The sequence below is a fragment of the Mus caroli genome, unplaced genomic scaffold, assembly GCF_978045245.1.
Source record: "Mus caroli unplaced genomic scaffold, Mus_caroli_1 scaffold_16, whole genome shotgun sequence".
Lineage (NCBI taxonomy): Eukaryota > Metazoa > Chordata > Mammalia > Rodentia > Muridae > Mus > Mus caroli.
Window position 1 is genome coordinate 96,471,009 of NW_028227271.1, and position 26,972 is coordinate 96,497,980.

At 42.4% G+C, this 26,972-nt stretch overlaps 2 protein-coding genes across 3 annotated transcripts in view; one reads left to right on the top strand and one right to left on the bottom strand.

The window, feature by feature from the left end:
• The window catches only part of Nup155 (nucleoporin 155), a 48,457-nt gene extending 40,743 nt beyond the window's left edge, over positions 1-7,714 (bottom strand). The window contains exons 1-5 of the mRNA XM_021182947.3: positions 7,343-7,714; positions 4,706-4,843; positions 3,392-3,488; positions 1,585-1,655; positions 609-701 (exon numbers count right to left, since the gene is read on the bottom strand). Coding sequence (XP_021038606.1) covers positions 609-701; positions 1,585-1,655; positions 3,392-3,488; positions 4,706-4,843; positions 7,343-7,499 — 556 coding nt within the window. The 5' untranslated portion in view covers positions 7,500-7,714. The remainder of the gene's footprint in view (positions 1-608; positions 702-1,584; positions 1,656-3,391; positions 3,489-4,705; positions 4,844-7,342) is intronic.
• Positions 7,715-16,464: 8,750 nt separating this feature from the next.
• Wdr70 (WD repeat domain 70) overlaps positions 16,465-26,972 on the top strand; it is a 204,928-nt gene continuing 194,420 nt past the window's right edge. Inside the window, exons 1-4 of one of the 2 annotated variants that reach the window (XM_029469553.2) lie at positions 16,465-16,569; positions 16,667-16,732; positions 22,156-22,239; positions 22,807-24,217. In XM_029469553.2, coding sequence (XP_029325413.1) covers positions 16,545-16,569; positions 16,667-16,732; positions 22,156-22,239; positions 22,807-22,895 — 264 coding nt within the window. In that variant the 5' untranslated portion in view covers positions 16,465-16,544 and the 3' untranslated portion in view covers positions 22,896-24,217. Of the gene's footprint in view, positions 16,570-16,666; positions 16,733-22,155; positions 22,240-22,806; positions 24,218-26,972 lie in introns of those variants that run through there. The other variant, XM_021183813.3, reaches the window with a different exon arrangement.

The following is a 26,972-nucleotide window of genomic DNA, read 5'->3' on the forward strand; positions in this document are numbered from 1 at the left end:
ACTAAAATGATTTTTACATTATCTTGAAAACTGGTACTTTTACTAAATTCTTAGTAAAATATCCCAAATTACATATTTTATAAAGTTCCCATTAAAACTTGAGGGGCTGGAGATGACTCAGACTCAGTGGGTAAGGAGCCCTGATGCTGTTGTAGAAGGCACAGGTTCAGTTCTCAGCAGCCACATGGATGCTCACAAACACCTGTCACTTAAGGTCTAAGGGAGCTAACTCCATCCATTCTCTGGCCTCCTCAGGCTCCAGGTCCACACAGAATGCATGTATAGTCATACACATAAAATACAAATAAATATCAAGGAAAGAGTTTAACACTCTGGCCAGGGACGTTGTTTAGTAGTAAAGTGCTTACATTCTAAATGTAAGGCCGAACTCAATTTCTAACAATGCACGCATGCATAGCTTCACTCAAGATCATCTGGTAATTCATCTTAAACTGCACCCATAGCACACATATATATCACACAATAAAATATCCAAGAAAAAAACAAACTCAAACCAGTGTAAGGATCTGGTACTGTAAGCATTATAATACTAATCTTTCAAGACAGTGTTATTTTTAGAAATTTAGGATATGAGTGGATTACCATACCTGTTTGTACATTAGCATAGCTGAGTCCAAGAATTACTATATCCACAGGGGTTGCCAAAACCAGCAAGTGTCTTACATGAGGTTGAAAGATGCCTATGGCAAAGCAGACAAAGGCTGAAAAACACCTTGCCTAAATTGAAGCATGAATCAAATACGGTTTCACCGTTAAAGTGACCTCCTAATTAAACAGTAAAAGTCTGAATCCAGCTCAGCAAATTCTGATCTTTACATATTACTGTGTTAAAGTATTAAAGTACATAAACAGTAGGAAAAACTAACAGGAAATAACTGGCTCAACAATTACTGTCATTTACAAAGAGTGTCTTGCTGGGCATGGTGGCGCACGCCTTTAATCCCAGCGCTCGGGAGGCAGAGGCAGGCGGATTTCTGAGTTCCAGGCCAGCCTGGTCTACAGAGTGAGTTCCAGGACAGCCAGGGCTACACAGAGAAACAAAACCAAAAAAAAAAAAAAAAAAAGAGTGTCTTAATAGATTTTGGTTTACTGAACTATAAACATTTGCATTTGTATACTTATAGTAACAGAAAAACTATCCACAAAAGTCTAAAAGAGTAAAGCAATCTAAGTGTCTTTCAACAGATGAACCAGCAAAATGTAGCATATGCATGCTATAGAGAAGGAGGAAGTTTTGGGGGACAGCCTGTGAGGTAGCCAAGGTAGCCTCAACATTGTATTTTAGCTGAAGACGACATTGAGCTGCTTTCCCCTACTCCCACCCAGTGCTAAGATCAAAGGCATGCGCCACCACGCCTAGCTGGAAAGGGAAATTCAGATACACCCAACATATGTTATCTGTGAAGATGAGTACTAAATGAAGTGAGCCGACACAAAACAACAACTACTACCGGAGAAAACTTATTCATATAGATAAACATATAAGAGTTAGACCTTTCCCGATTCAGCTGGAAACACTGGGAGACTGTAGTTATAACCTCATCTGATAGTTTTACTTCTTACCAGCTTTTGGTTTCACAAGCCCCACAGCAAGAATTGTCTCACTGAGTCCATCAAAATAGGCAAGGTCACCTCTGCCCAAAAGTAAAGAAAACATGTTTACATATATTAAATCATATTTACAATGCTCTTTATTAGTTGAAAAAAATTAGATATATACTAAAAACCTAAAACAGCAAACAAAACTAGGGAAAAATTAATAGCCAGGCATATAGAGCTGTGTCAGGCTAAGCTAGATAAACAGGTAAAGGTGTACCACCTTCTACACAATGCCCATCAGGGCTGCAAGCAATGTCTGTCAAGTCAACACCAGCATCCTGCTAAGCCAGGGGCAGACTCGGGGAAGGAGTGCAGAACGTTTACTGTTAATTCTCCATCCTAACACAGGGAAATTCTAAAGAAATTCAGAAACCCAAGCTACTGAGATTACTACAGCAACAAATCCAAAAGCCAACTCTTGCTATAATAAAGGCTTACCCATTGTATCCTAGCCTAAGGGGAGGAAGGCATAGCCATGTCTCAAGATAAATATTTGTTAAATGAATGCATGTTAGATTTGGAAAGTAAAAAAGGATCTTTTCTACCGAATGTAAGTGGTCATATGGTATCAGTTTTGATGTAGTTAAATATTCTGAATGTGTTGCATGCACATGCATGATTCTAAAAGGAGCATCGGTTATTCAATGTAAGAGTAACAGCTTACTCTTGTAGTTACATGGGCGGGATCTCCTATCTCAATAAGGATAATTAGATGACTCAAAATACCCAACTGAGTAACTGAAATATAAAGTACAAGTAATACAAAACTTACTTCTAAAGCCAAGTGAGCAACCAGATCAAGAGACTACTCTATTTAAGGAACTTCTGGCTTTTATATATTCTATTTATTTAATTTACACATAAAGTCAAAACCACGAAAAAACCAAATAATCATTTCCTGAATTATCAGATTCCTAGTCCATAGAAATGCAAGGAAAAAGTCTTTAAAATGTCAATAAGGGACCACCACCAGGATCCACATGGTAGAAAGAATTTCAGATCTCTATATGTATACTGTGGTATATACATTCACACACCTAAACCCACCTCCCCCGATATGTACACAAAATAAATAAAATACAATAAAATATTAAAATGTCAAATATTAGCTCAAAAGTACCAATGTATATTCTTTTCTACAGACTATGAACTTAGAATTAGTGCTTGCTTCTTAAGAGAAGTACTCTGGAGGCTAGGGATATCACTCAATGAGAGAACACTTGCCTAGCATTCATGGACACTAGGTTTAACCCCCAGGACTGCAAACATGCAAACCAGTCAACAATAGCAAACAAACAAACAAAGGAGAGCAGTCTTTTGTACGGGGGACCGTAGCTCCATGGAGTGCTTGCCATGAGTAGGCTCCAGCAGTACTAAAACCAAGAACATTAGTGAGAAATTGCTACAAACAGAATCCGCATGTGTGAATGAGTGTGCATGGGTGAGCTAGTGTGTGTGCATGTAATGAGGCCAGAGGTGAGTCAATGTCGAGTGTCTTCTTTACTTTTGAGACAATTTCTCTCACTGAACCTGGAGCTCACTGTTTCAGCTAAACCAGCTGCTCAGCAAGACCCCAGCATCTGAGTGCAGGCTCTTGCTTATAGAGCAAGCACTTTAGCCACTGAGCCATCTCCCTAGTCCCCAAACCCAGACTTCAATGCCCCCAAGATGACTGGTATGCACTGGCAAACATTGACTTCTGAGGAGTAGAACACGAGATGCAACAAGCAGTAGAGGTCAGCAGAATCCCAGAGCAGCCTCCCATACATACCCATCTTCATAGTTCCACATGAATATGTCACTGTCAATCGTAAGCCAGGCTCTGCTGATAGGGGGGAAAACACCCATCATGCAGTTACACTGCATATCTGAGGAAGCACGGATGTAAGGTGCAAAGAGGCCAATTATATTTCTCAATCTGTTCCATAGCTTTGGACTTAAAAGTTACCATTTAAAGTGATCTTTTAGGTTTACCACTCAGTGATACAGAGCTTGCCTAGTACCCATGAGGCTTCCTTCTTTTCTCTTTCCTTCCCTCTCCCTTTTTCTTTAAACACACACACCTCATACCTATCTGCATACCATCTGTGTTCCTGTGCCCATGGATACCAGACAATGGCATTGGAGCCCCTGGGACTGGAGTTACCGACAGGTGTGAGCCATCAAATAGGTGCTGGGTTCTACTATAAGAACAGTCCATGCTCTTAACTGCTGAATCTTCTCCAGTTGCGAATACTTTTCTTTTTTCTTGAGGCAGTCTCACTGTTAGCTCAGGCTAGCCTGGAAGCTGTAATCCTCTTGCCTCATCTTCATAAATCTTGAGGTGACAGGCTTATACCAATTTACCCACGCCAACTACTCCATCCATCCATCCATTCATCTCTCCTCCTTTTTCCCCCCCTTCTTTCTTCCTTTTTTTTGAGACACAGTCTCACTATGTAGCTCTGCCTGTCTGTCCTGGATTCACTATTATAGACCAGGCTGGGCTTGACCTCATAAAAATCCACCTGCCTCTGCCTCCTAAGTGCTAGAATCAAAGGTGTGGACCACCATGCCCATGCTTATCTAGCAGAAAGAAAGCAAACTACCTAGTCAGTCTCATTTTCAAGAAAGGTCTCACTATATATATATAGCCCAGGTAGGCCACAGGAGTGCCAACTCCTCCTGTTTCAACCTCTGGAGGCATTACAGGTATACACCAGCATGCATGGCTGAGAACGAAAGGTCTGAACAGCTGGGCCTCAGGCATGCCAGACAAATGAGCTATACATGTGGCTCTAAAAAGAAATAACTTACAAACATTATGTAAATGGAAAAAGAGTTATAATAATGCTAAAAAAGAAAAAAAAAAAACCCAGGCAGTGGTAGTGCACACCTTTAATCCCAGCACTCGGGAGGCAGAGGCAGGTGGATTTCTTGAGTTCAAGGCCAGCTTGGTCTACAGAGTGAGTTCCAGGACAGCCAGGGCTACACAGAGAAACCTTGTCTCGACAAGCAAAAAAAAAAAAAAAAAAAAAAAAAAGATTTATAATGAAATGAGTAATCTAGTATTTATCAAATAGCTAAATACAAAGCAATAGGATACGTCCAAACTGCTCAACCAGCTCAGGCGGGAGGGGGACTCTCCGGATAGTGCTGATCTCTGGAAGGCTGGGTACTGACAGTAAACCTGGTCCTTGCAGAGGGTAATCCATGTCGGACATTCCAGAAACAGTAGGACTGTCTATAAAAAAAGATAAAAAGAAAGCGTTTATATACTACAATAAAGTACCACTCATCAACTAGGAATAGATAAGCCAGTCAAGTCACCCCAGTGCCTAAGACATCTCTGAAATGAAGGAGTTCTAACCGGTCACAAACCGAACCTAAGAAAGCTCACTAATACAGGATGGGACAGTTACTGGTTTCAAAGATGAGAGGAAGTAATCAAGAGTGGGATGGAGCTCAGCAGGTTTTGTGCAGCAGACATGAATCCCTGGCCGTGACTCCTGGCTCAGCATCAAACAGATCTGAGTAGCATAAACCTGTATCTGTAGCTCTTAGGAGGATTAGAAATTCAAGGTCGTCCCTGACTATGTTAGAGACCAGCCCCAGTTACATTAGATCCTTTCCTAAAAACAACAGAACAAGGTTCACACCAAACAATCTACTTTTCCTCTTTGGATTTCTCTCCCAGACCAATACATCACATACAAATACCAATAATGCAAAACATCACTGGAAGCTGGTGGGGATCCAGACGGCTCTCAATAAGGAATTCTTCTAGTGCTTCCTATCTCTTGCTCTCTGACTCAGAGCCGAGGGGCACGAGTGGGCTGCTCTACTTGACCTGTCCTTCAGGACACTTAACACTAGACCTGCCCTACAACCTAAGTATTCCAGGTACCTTATCAGGGTCTAGTTCAGAATACAAGGATGTTTGGAGAACTGACATTAACTACTGATTACTGCACTAGAGAGATTGCTCAGCAGTTAAGCTCTTCCAGAGGTCATGAGTTCAATTCCTAGGAACCAGACGGTGGCTCACAACCATCTATAATGGGATCCGATAATCTCTTCTGTTATGTCTGAAGAGAGCTACAGCATACATAAAATGAATAAAATCTTTAAAGAAAATACTGATTATCATGGCTGAACAATCATAGATATGCCAGCCCCAGCATGGTTCATTCACATAACCATTCCTGTTCACCTCTCCACTGGGTTCTTTCTAAAAATAAATTTTAGCCCTAAAATACAATTTCAATAGAACAATGCACATAGCAAATGCACATTTGGAAATACAAAAGGGAAGAATAACTTCTTTGACAATGACAATGTGAGTAGTCAAGAAAATTTTCAAAGAAACTAAAGACAGCAGGGTCTCACTTTATTGTTCTGGTCAGAACTCACTATGTAGTTCAGACTGACCTCAAACTCAAAGAGATCTCCCTACCTCTGCCTTCCAAGAGCCTGAAATTAAAAGCATGTACCACCATGCCTGACTTAGAACTAGAGTCTTTTACTAAGAACTGGATGGAGCCAGGCTTCTATGTCCATGCCTTTAACCCAGCACTTCAGGGGAAGAGGAAGGCAGATCTCGGACAGAGTTCCAGGACAGCCAGGGCTACACAGAGAAAACCTGTCTGGGAGGAGCCTGTTAGGCAGAGGGTTGGAAATGCTAGAAGGGAAAGGGATTAGTATGAGGAGGAAAGTATATTAAAGAGATTACACATTTGAGAGGATCAGAAAGCAAAGGGGGGTGGGGGGCGGCTGTCCTGGAACTTTGTAGACCAGGCTGGCCCCGAACTCAGAAATCTGTCTGCCCCTGCCTCCCAACTGCTGGGATTAAAGGTGTGCGCCACCGACAGGGTTTTTCTGTGTAACTTTGGCAGCTGTGGAACACCCTCTATAGATCAGCCTAGCCTGGAACCCACAAGAGATCCGCCTGCCTCTGCCTCCCAAATGCTGAGATTAAAGGAATGAACCACCACTATCTGGCTGCTGCCAGTATTTCTGGTTAAAAAAATAAAAATCTCTTAATAGATTTTTACAAGTCATTACTCATGTGCTTTGGGCTACTTATGATTGATTATTCTGTTTAAGTTACTCCCACCCATTTTTTTTTTTTTTTTTTTTGCTCACCAATTCTCATCTGTATGTTACGTTTCTCTGTTTTTCTCCAACTTTCATTTCACAAGAAACATTTTGTAGCAGCTAACGCAACTCCACAAACCTTTAGCTGGTAACAAGTTTTAAACGTTAAGGCAAATTCTTCCAAGTTATCTCCTCTGTTGGCAGATAAACTTAGTTCTGCTCTCCCTGTCAGTCGGCCTTCTGACCCCTATATTTCTTTCCTAATTAGTCCCGGCACTCACAAATATACTAACTCTACACGTATGACATGACTATGAGAGAACGCGGCAGATTTCCAAATTAACTCGTTTGCTTTTCTGAGCGAGCATTATTGAAGCAAAAAATGTACAGAAATGGAATCTGGATCAGAGGATTCTTCTCATTTGGACTTAATGAGCTTGCTCTTACCTCCTCGAGTATCTACAATATATAAAGTGTAGACAAGAAGAAATAAGCAATAAAAGCTAAAAGTCAGTTGATGTTTGTCGTGTTTCCAAGAAACCAAGCCCTAATCTCTGAGTGTTCACGGGGGCACCAATGTACAGAGAAGACAGGGGGATCGGACTAGAATCCTATGGCGGGGAAACAAAGCGTCCAGATCACTCACTTGGGGCCGACACCATGAGCAGCTCAGAAAGGTCCGGGTACATGCGGTCTTCTTGCAACTGTCGGTCGATAAGCCTCCCCGCGTTTTCCAAAGCTTCCTGCTGGGAGGCGGCGGCCGACGTAGAGGCCACCATCATCGAGCCCAGCACCGATGGCATGTCGGCAATCGTGGCCGCCGCCTTACAGAAACACTCCAAACCCGCGGAGAACCGTGAGAAAAACGAAGAGAGCCCAAAACCGCTTCTCAGGACGCGCGCGGAAAACGAATAGCTGGGCGCCAGGTCATGACGCACTTCCGGCTCGTCCTCCCCGGCACTGGAAGACGCCACTTCTGGGACGTGAAGGGGAAGCAGTTGAGTGTCGGACGTTGGCGAAGGCGTGAGGGAGGAGACTAGAGTTGAATTTGGAGATGGCCTAGGGAAGGGAGGAGGGAAAGGGAAGAGGATACGGGAGAGGGAAAGGGGCTGGGGGCGGGGTGAGGTGGGGGGGGGGGAGAGGAGGAACTTCGGGTGCTGGAGTGGGGTTGATGTCCCCTTGCGGTCGCCTGTGCGGTGGTGACATCGCGCGCGTGCTGATTCTTTGCTTTGAGCCCCACCCCCAGTTTGGAATGTGGCGACGGCTGAAGAGTGGCACACATCCATTACCGTGGTTCCCTTATAACTTCGAACAGTAGTTAGAAATTGATCGCTGGTTCTAGAAAGTTTACTTGTGAGCCAGAAATTCACAGCATTTCAAACAATGGGGGTGAATTAAGAATTCATTGGATTGCCCCGTGGTAGTGGCACACGCCTTTAATCCCAGCACTTGGGAAGCAGAGGCAGGCGGATTTCTGAGTTCGACTGTCTCACCCCCCCCCCCCCAAAAAAAAAGAAGAATTTATTGAATTTTCCCATGTGCATGTCTGGGTCATTGGCTTTGTGGCTTTGCGAAATTTTTTGGTTGGAGGTCAGCGTTGGGCGGTGTCTCATGCCTGTTAATATGCGTCCTTTGGCTTTGGCAAAAGGATTACTGTGAGTTCATTTGGTGAGTTCCAGATAGCGTGCTACGGAACGTGTTCCTAACTCAAACAAAACAAACGGAGGCGGGAAGGGAGATACTGTGTGATGGGTCCTGCCAGCGGATTTAGGAAGTGGAGGCAAGAGGATAAGATCATCCTCGGCTGTGTGGCAAGTTTGTAGTAAACTTGAGACTCTGTCTCAAGAAAAAGAAGAAAAAAGTGTTCTTGCTGTATGCCTCTGTCACTTGTTGCCTTGGGAGAACACTCATCTGATCCATCTGTTCTCATCTCAGAGCACAAGGATTGATATTAAATAATGGATGCATTCAACAGATCGTCTGATTCTAGGAAACCGAGTATGTACTGTGTCAGGAATCGTGCCTGCTGTTGGGAATACCAAATTAACACACTTTTACAGAGACAAAGTAAATGCATCTCAAGGTCCAAGCATAGTTGGAAGCCAGACTGGGCTATGTACTGAGACCTTTCGAAGAATCAGCCTGCCTCCATCTTAGGCTTAAAAGCCATCTTACAATAAAAAACAAACTAGGTTCATCCCTGTTTATGGTCAAACCTCTGTTTCTCAAGGATTAGCCTATGCTCCGCCCCTCACAACCTTAACTACAAATGGTTCTGTACCACGTGTTCCAGGAATGGCAATCATGTCTTTGTTTCAAAAAGTTGTTTGTACTCATCTTGCAACCCTATTTTGTTTCAAAAGGTTACATGGTCAGGAGCTGATGGTGCATGCCTTTAATCTCAGCACTTAGCAGGCAGATGTAGGCTGAATGTGAGTTCAATGCCAGCCCAGTCTACAAAGCAAATTTCCAGGACAGCCAGAACTGTCATACAGAGAAACCCTGTCTCAAAAAACCCAAACAAAGAAACAAAAAGGTTCTATGACTACCTATGCCTACCTTGTTATAACTGCCTTGTCATGCCCATCTTGCAACCATGTCTTTGTCTCTGTTCCTCTCCTATAACCCAACCTGCTTTGTCCATCGAATCCCCCATTTGTAAACCCCCTACTGTTGCAGGATATTTGATCACACCATGAACCCTGATATTGTGTTATTTACTGGGAAAACCTGTTTTTAGTTGTGGTATGGCTCAGCCTAAACATATACTTTTAATTCAACAGCTTTCTGCTTGAATATTGTAAACAGGGTTAACAAAGTCAACCATAGGTCAGGAGGCAGAACAAGCAGCCAGTTGACAGGAAGGGACCATAGGATTATTAAGAAAAAAAGTGTTGAGAGTAAGAGGGAGTCAGGAGGACAGAGAGGAACACAGAGGGAGTAGAAGGGAGGAGCATTTAGTTGTCTGGAGTGGGAGAGAGAGGGGCATTGCGTCTGGAGTATCAGCTGAGGAAGATGGTCAACGGGGTGCTTTCTCTGGGTCTCTGAGCTAGCAGGCTGTCCCCCCAGCTTCTGGCTCCCAAGTCTTCATTGATAAAATCGAACGGTTGAGATTTTGTTAAAAAACAAAAACAACAACAAAAAGACCCAACAGCTTACCCCTGAACTATAAAAGTCTTGTCTTCCCCACATCCAAAGCTGACCTGTCCTGAGGGGAGGCAGCCAGTGTATGACAAGGCATAAAATAGCTTGCTTTAATTAATTGCTAGCTTTAATTCATTTGGCCATGGTGATCTTTCTCCTTTCATCTTTGGGGTTGGTTGTAGATTTTCTAATGGGGTATATACAGAATTCAGTAGCATAGAGAGCAATGGGAAGAGAGGCTTTGTTTCCACAGAAGGACACTTTAGTAGGCAAGGTAGCCACCTGCCCAGAACAGCTAGGATTTATCTTTATTTATTTATTTATTTATTTACCTATCTATTTATTTTGGCTTTTTGAGACAGGGTTTCTCTGTATAGCCCTGGCTGTCCTGGAAACAGTTTCTGCAACCAGGAATCAATTTCTAACTACTGTTAGAAGTTATCAGGGGGGTGGGTGGGTGGGGGACTGGGGGGGGGAGTGTATTGGGGACTTTTTGGATAGCATTGGAAATGTAATTGAGGAAGATACCTAATTAAAAAAAAAAAAAGAAGTTATCAGGGAACCACTATAATGGATGTGGGCCACTCTTCTGGAACTCACTCCATAGACCAGGCTGGCCTCGAACTCAGAAATCCACCTGCCTCTGCCTCCTAAGTGCTGGGATTAAAAGCATGCACCACCACTGCCCGGCTTTTCTTTTTTCTTTTTGTGGTGAGACTAGGTTTTAGTAGATTGCTTAGACTGACCTTGAACTCACAATGTAGCCCACAAAGGACTCAAATTTGCAGCCCTCCCCCCATCCCCACCTCAAGGATCAGGGTAGCTGTGATTATACTTGTCATCTGCCATACCCAGCCTCAATTAAAAAAAAATTCTTGGACTTCCCAAAATTTTGTTATTTTTCTTAATACTGCTGTCCTAAGGCTCTCTGCTAATCCCTGTCAATTGTATCTGTTTTCAGGAAATCAGACTGCTGAAGGAGAAATACTTTGGATCTTTTATTTAATCTGAAAACAAGGATTTATTTTTATTATATGTCTGTGTGTCTGTGTGAATGTGTATTCATGCATGTGTGCATGTGTGTATGCCCATGGAGACAACAGGGCATTTGACAGTCTGGACCTGGAGGTACAGGAGATGTCAGCTGCCCAATGTAGGTGCTTGGAAACCAGACAGGTCTTCTAGAAGAGCAGGGAGCGTTTTTAACCCTGGAGCACTCTCTCCAGCTCCTTAATCTGAATAACTAATGTAATGTTTAATTTAATATGTCTAATTGTAAGAGAAATATTTATATCACCTATATTTACATAGAATGCCAATTCTATGGTAGCGTGACTATAGTACTCAAGGTACTTACTATATATACTCTTTCAGAATTGTGGCATTAAAGCTGGGCATGGTGGCACATGCCTTTAATCCCAGCACTCGGGAGGCAGAGGCAGGCGGATTTCTGAGTTCAAGGCCAGCCTGGTCTACAGAGTGAGTTCCAGGACAGCCAGGGCTATAAAGAGAAACCCTGTATTGAAAAACCAAAAGAAATGTGGCATTAGAGAAAATGAAACAAAGTAAAGAATTTAATAATCTAAAAAAAAAATAGAACTTTTATGATTGATTTGAAAACAAGCAGTTATGCTCTCCCATGTTAATTTACTTTTATTTTGTAGAGCACAGCTCTAGCCTGGCAGTTATTTTTATTTATTTTTAGATTTATTTACTTTGTGGGTATGGGTGTTTTGCCTGCATGTATGTTTATGCACCACAATACATGTGCCTAGTGCCTTCAGAAATCAAAAGAAGGCATCGAATACATTGAAACTGAGTTACAGATGTTTTGCGGCCACTATGTGGATGCTAGGAACCTAACTCAGATTTTTTTTTCAAGAACAAAAAAATGCTCTTATCAGCTGAGCCATCTCTCCAGACCCCTGGTGGTTGTTTTTAAGTTGACATAAAATAGATGCTTGAGTGATTTCTACTACACAAATTAAATGATCTAATATTGTTGGCCTAATATTTCTGGGTAGTAATGATGTTCCCAGTGGCCAAACTCAGCCGTTCTAGTTTAAAAATTATGTGTGTGTGTGCGTGTGTGTGTGTGTGTGTGTGTGTGTGTGTGTGTGATTACAATGTTTAGCAGATAAAAGTATTTCATGAGGCACATAACAACCCAATTACCAGTTGTTTTCTTTTAGATAACAGTCATTCTTTTATTCTTATCAGAAGTACATTATGTATAATTTTTATTTTGCTGACTAAGTACTAAAAAGAGGTACTCAGGGGTCACAACCTAATGACTATTACTTCATTAAAGTCATTTTTAGTGGAAAGTGATTTCTTTGTAGGAGATTTGTGCTAGAAGTAAATATAGTGACTACAACAGTTTGCTTGCCAATGCCTTGGTTTTTGCTGTAGCTCAGCTTCACCTACTGGCTAAATGACTGATTGGAAGGCTATAGACCAGGGTAGCTCTGGAACCCTGTGTTCTTAGATGAGCAGATCAAAACCCATTTCAGGGGCTGGGCAGATGGCTCATTCGCAAAGTGCTTGCCATCTAGTGCAAGACCTTGAGTTGGGCTCCCTTGTACCCATGTAAGAAGCTGGGAATCTATGCTGGGAAAACAGAGACCAACAGATGCATCCTGGCCCTTGCTCCAGGTGCTATGGAGGAATAGAGGCTACCTGCCATTGACTCCTGACCTCCACACATGAATGGGCACACACATTTGCATACACACTATATGCTCCACAAAATTCCACTTTGATATAAATAGTCATATTTTCCACCCATCAGAAGCAGATGACATGGCTAGAAAGATGGTTAAGATTACTTATTGCTCTTCCAGAGGACCTAAATTTGATTTCCAGCACCCACATAGTGACCTATAACTGTCTGTAACTCCATTTCCAGGGGATCTAATGCCTTCTTCTGTCTTCTGCAGACACCAGGCATGCTCATGGTACAGACACAACACTTGTTGTTCTTCCAAAGGACCTTGGCTTGCTTCCCAGCCCCCCCCCCATGGAGACTCCCAAGCACCTGTAATTCCAGTCCCAGGAGATCCAGTGCCATCTGCCTGACTTTAAGGGTCTCAAGCATACATCTGGTGCCCCTACATGCATGCAGGCAACATACTCATATACATACAATAAATCTAAAGATAAAGACTCAGAGAACTGGATCCAGCATTATGTCCTGTATTCTCAACATTTGGAAGGCAGAAACAGGAGAGTCAAGATTTTAAGGCCAGTTTCAGAGAGAATTTGAAGTGTCTGGCTTACATGAGACCCTGTTTCAAAAAAAAAAAAAAATTGAGAATGTCTTAGGGTTTTTACTGCTGTGAATAGTCACCATAATTAAGGTAACTCTTACTATTACTATTATTATTATTATTAGTTTTTCCAGACAGGGTTTCTCTGTATAGCTCTGGCTGTCCTGGAACTCACTTTGTAGACCAGGCTGGCCTTGAACTCAGAAGTTTGCCTGCCTCAGCCTCCCAAGTGCTGGGATTAAAGGCATGTGCCACCACCGCCCAGCTTAAGGCAACTCTTCTAAAGGACAACACTTAATTGGGGCTGGCTTACAGGTTCAGAGGTTCAGTTCATTATCATCAAGGTGGGAGCTTGGCAGCAACCAGGCAGGTGTGGTACTGGAGGAGCTAAGAATTGTACATCTTGTTCAGAAGGCAAACAGGACAAGACTGAGCCCCACATGGTTAGGAGGAGGGTCTCATTGCCCACTCCCACAGTGACAACATCCTCCCACAAGGCCACACCCTACTCCAACAATGCCACACCTCCTAATAGTGCCACTCCCTGGGACAAGCATATTCAAACCACTATAGAGAACTAACTTCAAAGACTATTTACTCTTTTGAGAAGAATCTGGGGCTTGAGTGGCTCAGTGGTTAAGAGTACTAGCTGGAACCATTCCAGTATCAACATTGATGCTACACCTATTGGAAACTCCAGTCCCAGGGAGCACTGATTACATATATGCCCAGGCATAATGCATGTTGAGGTCAGAGGTGGGAATTGGTTTTTGCCTTTCACCACATGGGCCTGGGAATTGCACTCTAGTAGTTAACTTAGTGACAAACACATTTATCCACTGAACTATCCTGGAAGTCCAAGGAATACTTTACCTTAACCAGTCAGGAATTACCATCTGTGATGGCTATTCCTGCTTGTCAACTTGACTGCATCTGGAATGAACTCCAATCCAGAAGTGGAGGGCACACCTGTGATCCAGATCTTGAGGATAGAAGACACAGGCTTCTGACCTAGATCTTGACATGGAGATATTGAGGCATAGTGGCCATGAAAAGCTTAGGCCCAGGCAAGGTAGTACATGCCTTTTATCCCAGGAGACTGAGGCAAGCAGATCTTGGCCAGCCTGGGACAAAGCAAGTTCCAAATCTAGGCGTGGTGGTATACACCTTTAATTTGGGCCACACTTTCTGTTAGAGACCTACATAAGGACATTGGATGAGGGAAGACTCAGTCTTCTTAGCCTGCTTGCACTTACTTGCTAGCACATCTGTTGGAACATACTTCTTCAGGATTCCAGCTGGACCATGATTCAGAAGACCAGTTGAAACAACCAGCCTCCTGTGACTGAGCAACTCCTAGATTCTTGGATGTTCCAATCACAGCTGCCCATCGCTGGGTTAGTTAGCATACAGACTAAGTCATTACAATAAATTCCCTTAATACAGAGAGGCATTCCAAAAGTTCTGTGATTCTAGAGAACCCTGACTAACACAGCATTTATCCTCTAAGGACTTCCCATCAGTCAGTCATTTTCTTTGCTATGGTTCCTTGCTCCTTCTTGTCCAGTAGAGACTTAAATGGCTTACTGTCTGACCCTCCCCAATTGATGAATCATTCAGAAAAACTAATATTCTAATGTTCCCTATTTTAGTACGCCATTGCTTTGGCTTCAACAGTCAATATCAATATAGTGAAGAAATCCCCAACTGGTATCTTAGATTATTTACCAAAGAGTTTTGATCATATATGGGCACTCTTAAACAGTCTGCAGATTGCACTGGGAATCATCGATTGAGTGGCTTCCTGTTTTGATTAATGAATAAATTCATTTTCTTCAAGAGAAATAAAAATCTTCCATTACACTTTACAGTTATGTTTATGAAATTGTTTCACACAAACTCAACAGAAATAGTTTAATGTGGAAGCTGCATTGTTGTCATCATTGATTGATAGCAGAGTGTCTTTTTAAAATGATGTTTATGGTGATGAATACCAATTTAACAAGAGTATATAATAATCAGAGTGCCTATCCAGCCATTATATTATGAAGACAGACTAGGGTATCACATGGTAGGTGGGCCTTATTTAGTTGGAGGCCTACAAAGTTCTACAGATGCTTTCAAAAGCAGGAGAGATTTAATTTGATAGTTGGAGGTGAGCTGGTAGGATCAAGGACGTGGTGAAGAGTTAGAGAATTCAGGACTGTGTGTTCTGAGGTCTCCCTGCACTAAATGGCTGGGAATGTTGAAAATGACAAGATTGGAATAGAAAGGTTTTGGAAGTCAGGCTAACCTTTTATTAAATTTGTATTTTTTTTTTTGTGGTGGAGATCCAATACAGACCCTTAGCCTTGTCTATGCTAAGCAACCACAGACCTACAGCTTCTTTGTACTAATAAATTTGTCTTTTACTCTAAGGACAATGGAAGCATTAGATAATCATATCAATAGACATAGACAGGAGTCTAATATTGGGGCTCAGGAGTAACTTTATCAAAGAATTTTCATTCTTGAGTGGACTACAAGGCTCAGTAGGAAATTGTCTTTTCTACTAAGCTTGTGACCTGAGGTCCACCCCCAGAACCACATAGTGGAAGGATAGATCTGCAGGTTGCACAGTATGGCATGTTCATACCACTTCCACAATAATTGAGTACATATGAAAATGAAATATTTTCACTTGACTTGGTAGCACACATCTTTAAAAGCTTGGGAGGCAGAGGCATCTAGATGGGTCTCTGAGTTCCAGGCCAGGCATGGATTACAAAATGAGAGACTCTGACAAAAGAAAAAATTCAACCAAGTATTTGTTTTAGACTTAAAAGTATAATAAATGATGTGTCCTTAAGAATAGGAACAGAAAAAAAAAAAAAAAAAAGAATAAGAACAGACTTGTAAAGAAACTAAAATAAATTGGAAACGCAGTCGTTATGTACCATGTAACATTTGGAACCCTTAGTAAACAAGGCTAGCCTAGTCAGTGGAGTCTGTGACTGAGGGCGAGCGCTTTAAACATTCCTAACAACTCCTCGGTTTTCTGGCATCTTTATAACTAGATAGTGGTTTCGTCAAGCATACAGAGAAGATGGGCAGCAGTGGAAGTTTCATCATGTACGTCAAGTACATTACGAATACAGATAAAAGTAGCATGCAAATAACAAGATACTGTTGACTTCCTTAGAAACGTGCGAGGACTTTGCTTGAGAATGCATCGAAACCACCGAAAGGCTTTAGGGAACTCCCAAATTAGACCTCCTCGTGGCTTGTCTGGTCAGCGCGTTCCCTCCGCACCGCTAGGGGGCGAGAGTCCGAAAACCTGCCTACCCACGCAGCCGGGCCGCTCTTGGCGACGCGGTCTCGGTGACGACACTTCCCGTCAGGCTTGCCGGGAGTCGCGCGCTGCTGCATCCACGGAGGCGGTGGGCTCGGGCAGCCATGGAGCACTCGGGAACCAGCGAAGGTGGGTGTGGGTCAGGCGGGCCAGCCGGGGTGGAGGGCCGTGCTGGGCACTGGAGCGCCGGGCTGACGGCCGATCTGTCCTTTGTTTCTGGCTCCAGTGACCGGCGCAGACACGGCGGGACCCGACCCTCAGCTGGCGGTCACCATGGGCTTCACAGGATTCGGTGAGTGACTGCCCTGGGCAGAGCCCAGCCCGACTTCGCCGGGGGCTTGCGTGTAAAGGTTAGGAGAGCTGCCACTTTTGACCGGCGCCTTCCGCCGTGCCAAATCCGAATCGCTTCGGTCCCATTTAAACTGTTAAGACCAGTTCAGGTGACAGTTGGAAACCTTGATCGTAAGGGATTACTATGGTGACCCAGTCTGAGAAAGGCATTTAGTGGTGACCATTAAATAACATTTTGGTGGTTATTGCGTTTCTTCCTCTTCAGTCTTAATGTATACCCTGGTCTTGTCACATTATTAGGTGATTAAAAAAAAAAAAACTGTCTCAAAAGACATAATCATCTGTTAATAGTATCAGTGCTGGCAAAAGTCAAATGGAAATTGACCTGTAATTTGTTTTGGGAACAAATGTCTCTCTGATGTATCTAGTTCTCATTCATTCATTCTTTCATTTATTCATCTACTTCCCTTCTCGGTAATGAGTCGATAAAAGGGAGTGTTTACTTTTCTTTCTTCTTTTCTCCCTCCTTTTCTTCCTTTTCCTTCCCTCTTCCTCCTCCTCTTTTCCTCTTCTTCCTATTCATTCTCTTCCTTTGTTTGTTTGTTTGTTTTTGCTTTTTTCTAGACAGGTTTTTTTTTTTTGTGTGTGTGTGTGTGTGTGTGTGTGTTTAAAAGTCCTGGCTGTCCTGGATCTCACTCTGTAGACCAGGCTGGCATCGAACTCATAAAGATCTGCTTGCTTCAGTCTCCCGGTTGCCGGGATTAAAGGCTTGAGCTACCACCACCCGGTGGATTTATTTTTTAAAAGATAGTATATATAGTTATATTTCTGAGTGGTTGTTTTGCCTATATGTCTGTGCACCATTTGCCTGCAGTACCTATGGAGGCCAGAAGGGGTCACTGGGTCCCGTGGAACTAGAGTTACAGATGGTTGTGAGCCACCTTGTGGGCCCTGGGAACTAAACATGTCCTTTGCAAGAGCAACAAGTGTTCTTAACCTGTGAATCATCTCTCCAACTCCTGTTTTTGACTTCAGAAAATTAGGAGAATCACGAAGAAAAGGAAGTCAAATCTGTTTTTTCAGATCTGCTGGTGCATATTAAAATTTAATATATTTATCAGTAAACATTGCTTTTTAAGACAGTATTATGCGGATTTTCATGTATTATATTCTTCCAAAACATGATTTTATTTTTGGCAGTAGTAGGACTCAACAGGGCTTCCTGCATGCTAACTACCTGTCCCATTACTAAGCTGAACTGTTAGCTCAGAACTTGATTTATTTTAGTGTCCAGAGATCTTGTATCACTTAAACTTTATTTTTTGTTTGTTGAGAGAATTATTAAAAACTTTAATAACTTGATGCAAGAATCTAATTGAGTGGCTGAGGCAGGTTTCAAGTTTGAAGCTAGCCTGGACTATGTAGTTAGACTGACTTTTCTTATTTTTTGTTATTTATTTTTATTTCTTTGTTAAAACAGGACCTGACACAGCTCAGGCTTGCCTTAGACTTTGTATGTAGCTGAGGATGACCGTGCGCTTCTGACCCTTTTGCCTTTTAGCTCCTTGGTTCTAGGATTTTACCGTGTAGTATGCACCTGGTTAGATATTGTCTTTTTGTTGTTGTTTAGAAAAAAACTGAAAAATTAGAAAACAAACAAAAACCCTTGGCTACCTTATTCAAGAGTAGGAGGGATGGGTAGTCTGTGATTATGTTAGCAGGTGGAAGTCTTTTTCTTTTTTTTAGCTCTCATGTATATTCATCATAGCTCATTAATAGACCAATTATAAGATAACCTTATTTGTTTATTTGTTTTGTTTTGTTTTGTTTGAGACAGGGTTTCTCTGTTTAGCCCTGGCTGTCCTGGAAGTGCTCTGTAGACCAGGTTGGCCTCGAACTCAAGTGCTCTGGGATCAGAGTGTGCCACCACACCACCGCCTGGCTTTCATACTGTGTGTTTAAGATATTTTGTACTATTTTGTTTCTTCTTTGATAGCTTCATTCATATCTACAGTGTATCTCGATCATCTGGCCACTCCTCTTTGAACTCTCCCCTCTTGCTCTCTTCAGACTCCTCTTATGCTCTGCATTCAGGTAGTGCTGCCTGCATTTACGTGGGCTCTCTACCTCTGACCATATCCCTGGAGAGAAATGTTTCCCCTCCTCCAGTTTCCTTAGTTGTGAATAGGTCCTCAATTGGGGGGTTGAGCCTTATCAGCCCCTTCCCTGTCCACGTTGCAGTTATCAACTGGCTTCTTTCTGTGTGGGTCTTGTGAAGGTAGTTGTAGCTCATGTGAGTCCAGAGAGCATGTTCATGTCACAGCTAGAGGACAGGTGTCCTGGCACTTCTCCCCTGGCCCTTATTTTCTTCCTACACCCTCTTCTATGTATTCTGTAAACGCCACAGGGGTTGGTCCAGATGCTTCTTAGGACAGAGCATTCAGCAGCCCCTTGTCAAAATGCTTTGACAGTCATGAATCTCTGTGTTAGCATTTCTCTGACTGAAGTTGAAGGCAGTGCTAATCTATGGGTATAAACATAAATATTTAGAAGCAGGTTGCCACCATTGACACTATGAGCTCCTCAGTCAGAGACTTTTGACTAGGCTCATAGTGCTAAGTATTTCCTTCTATGGATCAGGCTTCAAGTCCAGTCAGAAGAGTTCGCTACTCTCATAGCCTTCCTGCTTCTGTTTCCCCAGTGGGCATGTCTTGCCTGCCAGGTCAGCTTTGTAGCATGCAGAGTCCACAGCTGGGTAGTCTGCGGATGACTTTAATCCCCGACTGGCCTGCCTGTCATTTATGGCACTATGAAAAGTGAGCCAGCCGGGAGGCGTTTCCAGGTCAGTTCCAGCTTGCTGTCTGTCTGTGCCACAGCCACAGTCAGTCTTCTCTTCAGCAGTAGCTTTTACCATCTGGTTATGTGGTCGGCAACTAAGAGCAATGGCAATAGCTTGTGTTGTTTTGGGAGACTCTGCGGCCTCCTGGCACTGAGGTTTCTCTGTAACGGTGTCCTCCTGGAGAAGCCCTGTCCACCTATGCAGAATACTTCTGTTCAAACTTCTTTAAAAGTTATATTTAAAAAATGAGTTTACTGCGGCTGCAGAGATGGCTCAGTGATTAGAATCACTGGCTCCTTTTACAGGACTTGAATTTAATTCCCACCGGGAGGTTTACAACCAACTGTAACTCCAGTTCCAAAATCCAACATTTCCTGGTATCTGTGGACACCAGGCACACACGGTGCATATAGACACATGTAAGCAAAACACACACAAAACTGAATGAATCTCAACAGAAGGTTTTCACGCGGCTTTTTCAGACATCCTTAGTTTAAATTAACCTACTTGAAACTACCTCTTCTCCCCAGTTCCCTTCCTCCCATTCCCACGTAAGCTTTTAACTCTCAGTGTGCCCACAACTTTGTTCTGTCTCTTCCTTCCCTTAAGGCCCCTTTCCCTAAGCAGGGGAAGTTTTAAGATTTTGAACATAGTTGGGGGATCAGGCCCAACTCTACAGCTCCACCTCTCGTATTTGGTGTTTGGTTCTTTGAGAACTTTATGCTCTATTTAGGATAGTGAACTAAAAATAGTTACCAGTGTATATATTTTAAGTGCTTCTGTAACAAGTCACTATAAATTTAGCATTTTAAAACAACATAAAGGATTAGGGGCTCAGTCCACTGTAAGCCCTTGCCTCGTAAGCATAAGGCTCTGGGTTCCACTCACAGCTCCAAAAAAAATAAAACAGCCCCGTAGATTTATTTTCTGCTAGTTCTGTACATTATCAGCTCATGTAAGTTGCGTTGATTTTTCTATTCTAGATAGTCAGGGCTGAAATCAGGTGTGAACATATATGCTCTAATCTGGTAGCTCTGTCATGTTTAGAGTGAAAGCGCTGGTTCTATGAACAACACAGTTCTTGGTAGTAGACTGAAGCATCTCTTTGGTTTCTGGCTGTTTCTTCATTTCTTCAAATACCTTTAATTCTTTTGTAGTCTCATGACCTTTAAGTCAGCTACAGTACTTTTAGTCCTTCTTAGGCTTTGAATCTCTTGATGCTCTACATCTTTGACTTCAGGGCTTCTTTGATTAGAATGGGCTAAATAGGATAATCCTTCTGTTATATTTTATTAGTTTTTACATACATCTTCTTGAGTGAGGGTCTTATTTATCCCAGGCTCACCTTGAATTTGTTGCATAGACATGGGCGATCTGGAACTTATGGTTGTTTTGCTTCTGTATTCTGAGTGCCGAGAGTATAAGCACGAGTATTCGGTGCTGTGGGTCAAACCCTAGGCTCTGTGATACTAGACGGGCACTGTGCTAACTGTGCTGCATCTCTGAGCCAGGCAGTCTGTTTAGAGTCCGTATTCATTCCGTTTCTATCTGAGGAGTTGCTTTGTCATGTGTTAGGGTATTTTCTCAGATTCTAAGAGTCTTTCCCCAACAGAGCAATGCTGTTTCAAGATGTAGGCATCTAGGTAAGTTAGAGGAAGATGACATTTTTGGCTGCCTAACATTAAGTAGGTTCACAGTCCTACTTTTTTTTTTTAGGTTTTTCGAGACAGGATTTCTCCATGTAGCCCTGGCTGTCCTAGAACTCACTTTGTAGACCAGGCTGGCCTTGAATTTAGAAATCCACCTGCCTCTGCCTCCCGAGTGCTGGGATTAAAGGCGTGCGCTACCACGCCCAGCTAATCTTACTTTTAAGAATCTGAAATTTGTATGTTTTGAACATTAGTGCTCAGAAGTTTTGGATTTTGGTTCTGTTTTGGTAGATACCTGTAATAATCTCAGATCTTGGGAGGCTGAGGCAGCAGGATTATGAGTTCAAGGCTAACTTGTGGGGAGAAGCAAGACTAAAAAAACTCTAGAAAAACCACCAACAAAAAAATGTTTTATGCTGGGCGGTGGTGGTGCACGCCTTTAATCCCAGAACTCAGGAGGCAGAGGCAGGCGGATTTCTGAGTTCAAGGCCAGCCTGGTCTACAAAGTGAGTTCAGGACAGCCAGGGCTACACAGAGAAACCCTGTTTCGAAAAACCAAACCAAACCAAACCAAACCAAAAACAACAAAAACAAAAAATAAAAACAACAAAACAACAACAACAAAACAAAACAAAACCAAAAAAATCCGAAATTTTATATTTTCTGGTTTGAATTAGGGATGCTACGCTGTGTATAAATATTCCAAAATAAAACAACAGCACCACCTCTTGATACTTGAAACACTTCTGGTCCAAGCATTGTAGGTAATAGTGAATTTGTATATTTACCCCTTACTGTTTTATCACTGTCTTGGAAATATGCGGTCAAGTAGACACATGGCGTGGTTATTGATCCATCAGTGAAGCTGGGGCACAGAAAGCTCCAGGCTAGCTCAGGGCAAACTCAGTGCTCACAGTGTTGTTTGTTCTGCTCTAGGGAAGAAAGCGCGCACATTTGACTTGGAGGCCATGTTTGAGCAAACTCGAAGGACAGCGGTGGAAAGAAGCCGGAAAACACTGGGTAAGCAGCACATGTATTTTCCCTCTATTGGTTTCAGTGCTTGTATAAACATTATACAGTGATAAAGCAGGAGAAAACCTACAAAAATTTTGTTTTTACTTGCAAACACCCATTTATTTTAAATCAGAATTGCTAAGAGAATTGTAATTCCTGGTTCCTTCTGAAAGAGAATGTAAAGTATCTATTTTCCTTTTTAAACCTGACAAAACCTGTATTTTATGTGGATAGAGAAGGTCTGTATACCAGAATCCTGTAAAAGTGTGGCCTGTGGGGGCTGGAGAGATGAATCAGTGGTTACCAGCACGGGGCTTGATCTGTAGTATTCACGTGGGTGCCCAGAGGACCTGGTACTGTCTTTGGTTCTCTGTGGACAGTAGGCACATGTGATGCACAGAGATGAGGCAAAACACCCATGCCCATGAAATGTAAACCACAAAGTGTATTTATTAGCAAGCAAGGAGCCACTGTTATAACTTACAGGAATCGAAGCAGAATAGCAGTTTCTTTAATATCTCTCCTCCCGCCTCTGTCTGACTTTGATTTCATTTTTTTCTTTCCTGCTTACAGCGGAACCAGTATTTGGAAGGCTGGGCCAGAGGTGGCTGTCACCATTGCTTGTTGACCCAGACAGTATAGAACATTGTGACACACACTGATGTGGCTGCTGCTGTTGAATCCCTGCTTTAATGAGCTGTAGGAGATACTTACTGAAGCCTTATTTCCAGATGGTTGGCCGTTCTAGGAACCAGAGAACCCTGGCAGTGTGCTCTCTTTGGCTCTAACTCAGATCTCTCTTATACTAGAGGAAGGTCTGGAGGCTGGGAACAACTGGATTTAAATCAGTGCTGTGATAGTACTTGTCATGTTTGTTTATTTTTGTTTGCAGTTGAGCCAGGGTCACGCTGTAATGCTGGCTGACTCTGTGTAGACCAGGATGGCTTTGACTTCTGGCAGGGTATCGCCTTCAGCCTCCTGAATGCTCAGATTGGAGGAACGAGCTACCAATACCTCGATCTGACCCAAATTCAATTTTAGTGACAAAGAAGAGTTATGCGATCTTACAGTATTACCCTGGCTAGGCTTGAACTCATGGACCAAGTTATCCTTCTGTCTCAGCTCCCTGAGTACCCAGTGTTTAGGAGTGAGTGTACTACTGTGCCCAGCAGTTAGTTTTGGTTTTAAAATGTTGAATTGTGGGGCTGGAAGGTGGCTCAGTGATTACGAGGACTAGATATTCTTCCAGAGCACCTGGGTGGAGTTCCCAGCATCCACCTGATGGCTCACAACTCCTTGACCTCCAGTGTCTGGGGATAGGACACCCTCTTCCAGCCTCTCTGGACACTGCACACACATGGTGCCCAGACATCCATGCAGGCAAAAGCATTCATACATGCAACAATAATAAATAAAATGTTCAAAAGTTAAAATGGTACATTATTTAGCAATAACATATACTATATGGTTAGTGAACTTGAAGCTAATATCATTGGAAGTAAGCCTTTTCGGTGAGATGTAAAGATGCCGATGTGTATATAGTCATATGTACCTATGTTTTTTTTGAGACAGGATCTCACTAAAACTTATCATATAGACTGGGCTGGCCTTAGACTTACAGAGATTTCCTGAATGCTGGATGAAAGACATGTGCCACTAAGGTGCCCCCCTCACTCTCTCCCCCTCTTCTTTTTGCTGTTTTTTTTTTTTTTTTAAGACAAGGTAGCCTGAAACTTGGTATGTAGGTTAGACTGGCTTCTAACTCAAAGAGATCCACCTGCTTCTACCTCCCAAGAGCTGGCATTTAAGGCGTGTAACACTGTGTCTGGCTACTACTGCTTTTTAAAATTCATTATGAGAAATTATAAACCTATAAGTATTACTATCTATATAAGCTACTATTAGTCATGATTAGTTATTATTTTGTTATTGCTATAATAATAAACATCTTTATTTGCTTTTCCTCTGATTATTTTCAAGCAAAGCTTGGCTATGTCGTCTCATTAATAAATATCTTAGTCTGTATCTTACCCCTCTTCTGTTACTCCCACTCTAACCGTTTAGTGAATCCAGTTCCTTGCGTATGGTTAGGTAAGCGGTTAGGTAAGACTACCAGTGATGTACATCCTTGCTCATGTTTTTAAAGACAGTTGGAAGTCTTGTTAGGTAGGCCTCAAACTCTCAATCATCTTACTTTAGCAAATTTGAGATCACGGGGCTGTAGCACCATGTCTGGTAGTATGTATGCATCTGTCCACATGTAAAGCGAGATGCGGTAGCATGCATCCAGTCGCAGTGCTTTTAGAGCAAGATGGGAGATGAAGTCAGGAAGAGTCCCTGGAACTCATGGGCCAGCTAGACTGAGGTGCTCAGTGGCAAAAGGAAAGTATGCAGCAACAATGTAGAGGGCAAGGACTGATGGCAGAAGGGATGCCTCACCTTCATATGCACAGGGCCTGGGGGAGGGGGTCGGGGTGGGGGCAGGAAAAGAACATCAGTATCTTCTAAAAGGATAAGTGAAACTGTTTTCCCTACTCCATACTTGTAGTACCAGAATGTGTGAGAGTTTCTCACCATAAAGTAAGTAGGTGACCTATTGACATCAACTGACGGTCCAGTAATTTAGTTCAGTTTGGATCTCATCTATCTAAAGATAGCATAGCATTCCTCAACTTCACATGCTAATCACAGATCCTAGAGTTCCCCTGGGAAGCAATTAGGCTGATTGGTTTGTGAGAGTCTAGAGAGTCCAGGTGAGCAGCCACGGGAAGTGGTTCAGTGGGTTCGATGTGAGCCTTCTCTGTTTAAACCCACCCTGAATGTTCAGCAGGTTTAGATTCATCAAAGCTAATACTTCTAGAAGTTTTTACACAATGAATCTATTCCACTTTCTCAGAGTAGTAGGGACCCTCCCTAACTCCAGTGATGTAAATGACTAAAACAGTTCCTAGTGAATAAGAAAAGACAGTTCCGGTCACTCAGGAAATGATAAGGGTTTTAGGAGCATTGGGACAAAATGCTTGTAACTGTGTATGTATCTGGAAAGGTCAGCAGTAACAATGAAATCAAACGAAGCACAGCGCGCTATCCTGAGTGTATTTGGAAATCAACATAAAGGCTTTAGTGAGTTTTTAGACTATCAGAGGCATCTTGTGTTGTAAGCATCTCATTCAAAATGCTTTGGACAGTGAGTTTTTTATTATTATTTAAATAAGTTGTTTCTGGCAACATAGGCTGTCAATACACATTTGAGATTAAATTGAATTTAGAACTATAATCCGTGGATCTATGGATGGACCATCTATTTATATGCTTGCTTGTTTTTGATGCACAGTTTCATGTAGCTCAGGCTGGCCTTGAAACCGTGTATAGCTATGACCCTACTGTGCCTGCATTCATGTGCTAGGATGAATAGAGCTATACCAATAATGCACAGTTTTTTTTTTTTTTTTTTTTTTTTTGGTGGTGTAAGGTGTGAACGTTGGGTCTATGTAACCCAAATACTGCTTTAAAAATAAATCCTTACGTGGAGATGATTTTAAATGGCCTAACCTATTAGATCCTGGCATTCTAGGTTGGAGAGCCAAGGTTTAAAAAGCAGCTCCACAGTCTACTATAGAAGGAAAACGGGACAGGAGGATAGGTATAATTTTTCATCCCTGTCACGTGAATATGATATCATTTACCTCAACAAATTCTTGGGTAGGTTAAAATATTGGGCATCTTAACCTTGTAAAGTACTGTTTACATATCTTTTAAATTTTCTGTGGGATATACATACCACTTAAGAGTAGTTTTGAGCCGGGGAGTGGTGGCGCACGCCTTTAATCCCAGCACTTGGGAGGCAGAGGCAGGCGGATTTCTGAGTTCGAGGCCAGCCTGGTCTACAGAGTGAGTTCCAGGACAGCCAGGGCTACACAGAGAAACCCTGTCTCAAAAAACCAAAAACCAAACCAAAACAAACAAACAAAAAGAGTGGTTCTGAGGAATTATTAGGTTTGTACATTTAAGAAAGTTAAAAAAGAGGGTAAATTCATTGTGTGGAACTTTCTTGGCCTAGTACCACATTCTTTGTTCATTTCAACTGCGGCTTCTACTGATCTCAACATGTGAACCTCTATTGAACATTTAGTTGAAAAAGAAAAGCAAGGGCCAGAGAGCTGGCTCAGGGTTTAAGAACACTGGCTGCTCTTCCAGAGGTCCTGAGTTCAATTCCCAGCAACCACAGGGTGCCTCACAACCATCTGTAATGGGATCCGATGCCCTCTTCTGGTGTGTCTGAAGAGAGCAACAGTGTACTCACATAGATAAAATAAATCTTTAAAAAAAAAAAAAAAAGAGAGTTGTAAGAGATTATTTTTGTGTTCTCCCAGCCTGGAGCATTAAATTCAGATTATAAAATTAAAGTTGATACATAATTTCACTGACTTTAAAAAAATATTTGTGAGGGCTGCTGAGATGGCTCAGTGGTTAAGAGCACCCAACTGCTCTTCCGAAGGTCTGGAGTTCAAATCCCATCAACCACATGGTGGCTCACAACCATCCGTAAGGAGATCTGACTCCCTCTTCTGGAGTGTCTGAAGACAGCTACAGTGTACTTACATATAACAAATAATAAATCTTAAAAAAAAAAACAAAACATTTGTGTGTGTGTGTGTGTGTGTGTGTGTGAAGAGGATGGAGGTCAGGGTGATTTTTCAGGAGTCCTCTCTCCTATCACATTGGTTATGGAGATTGAA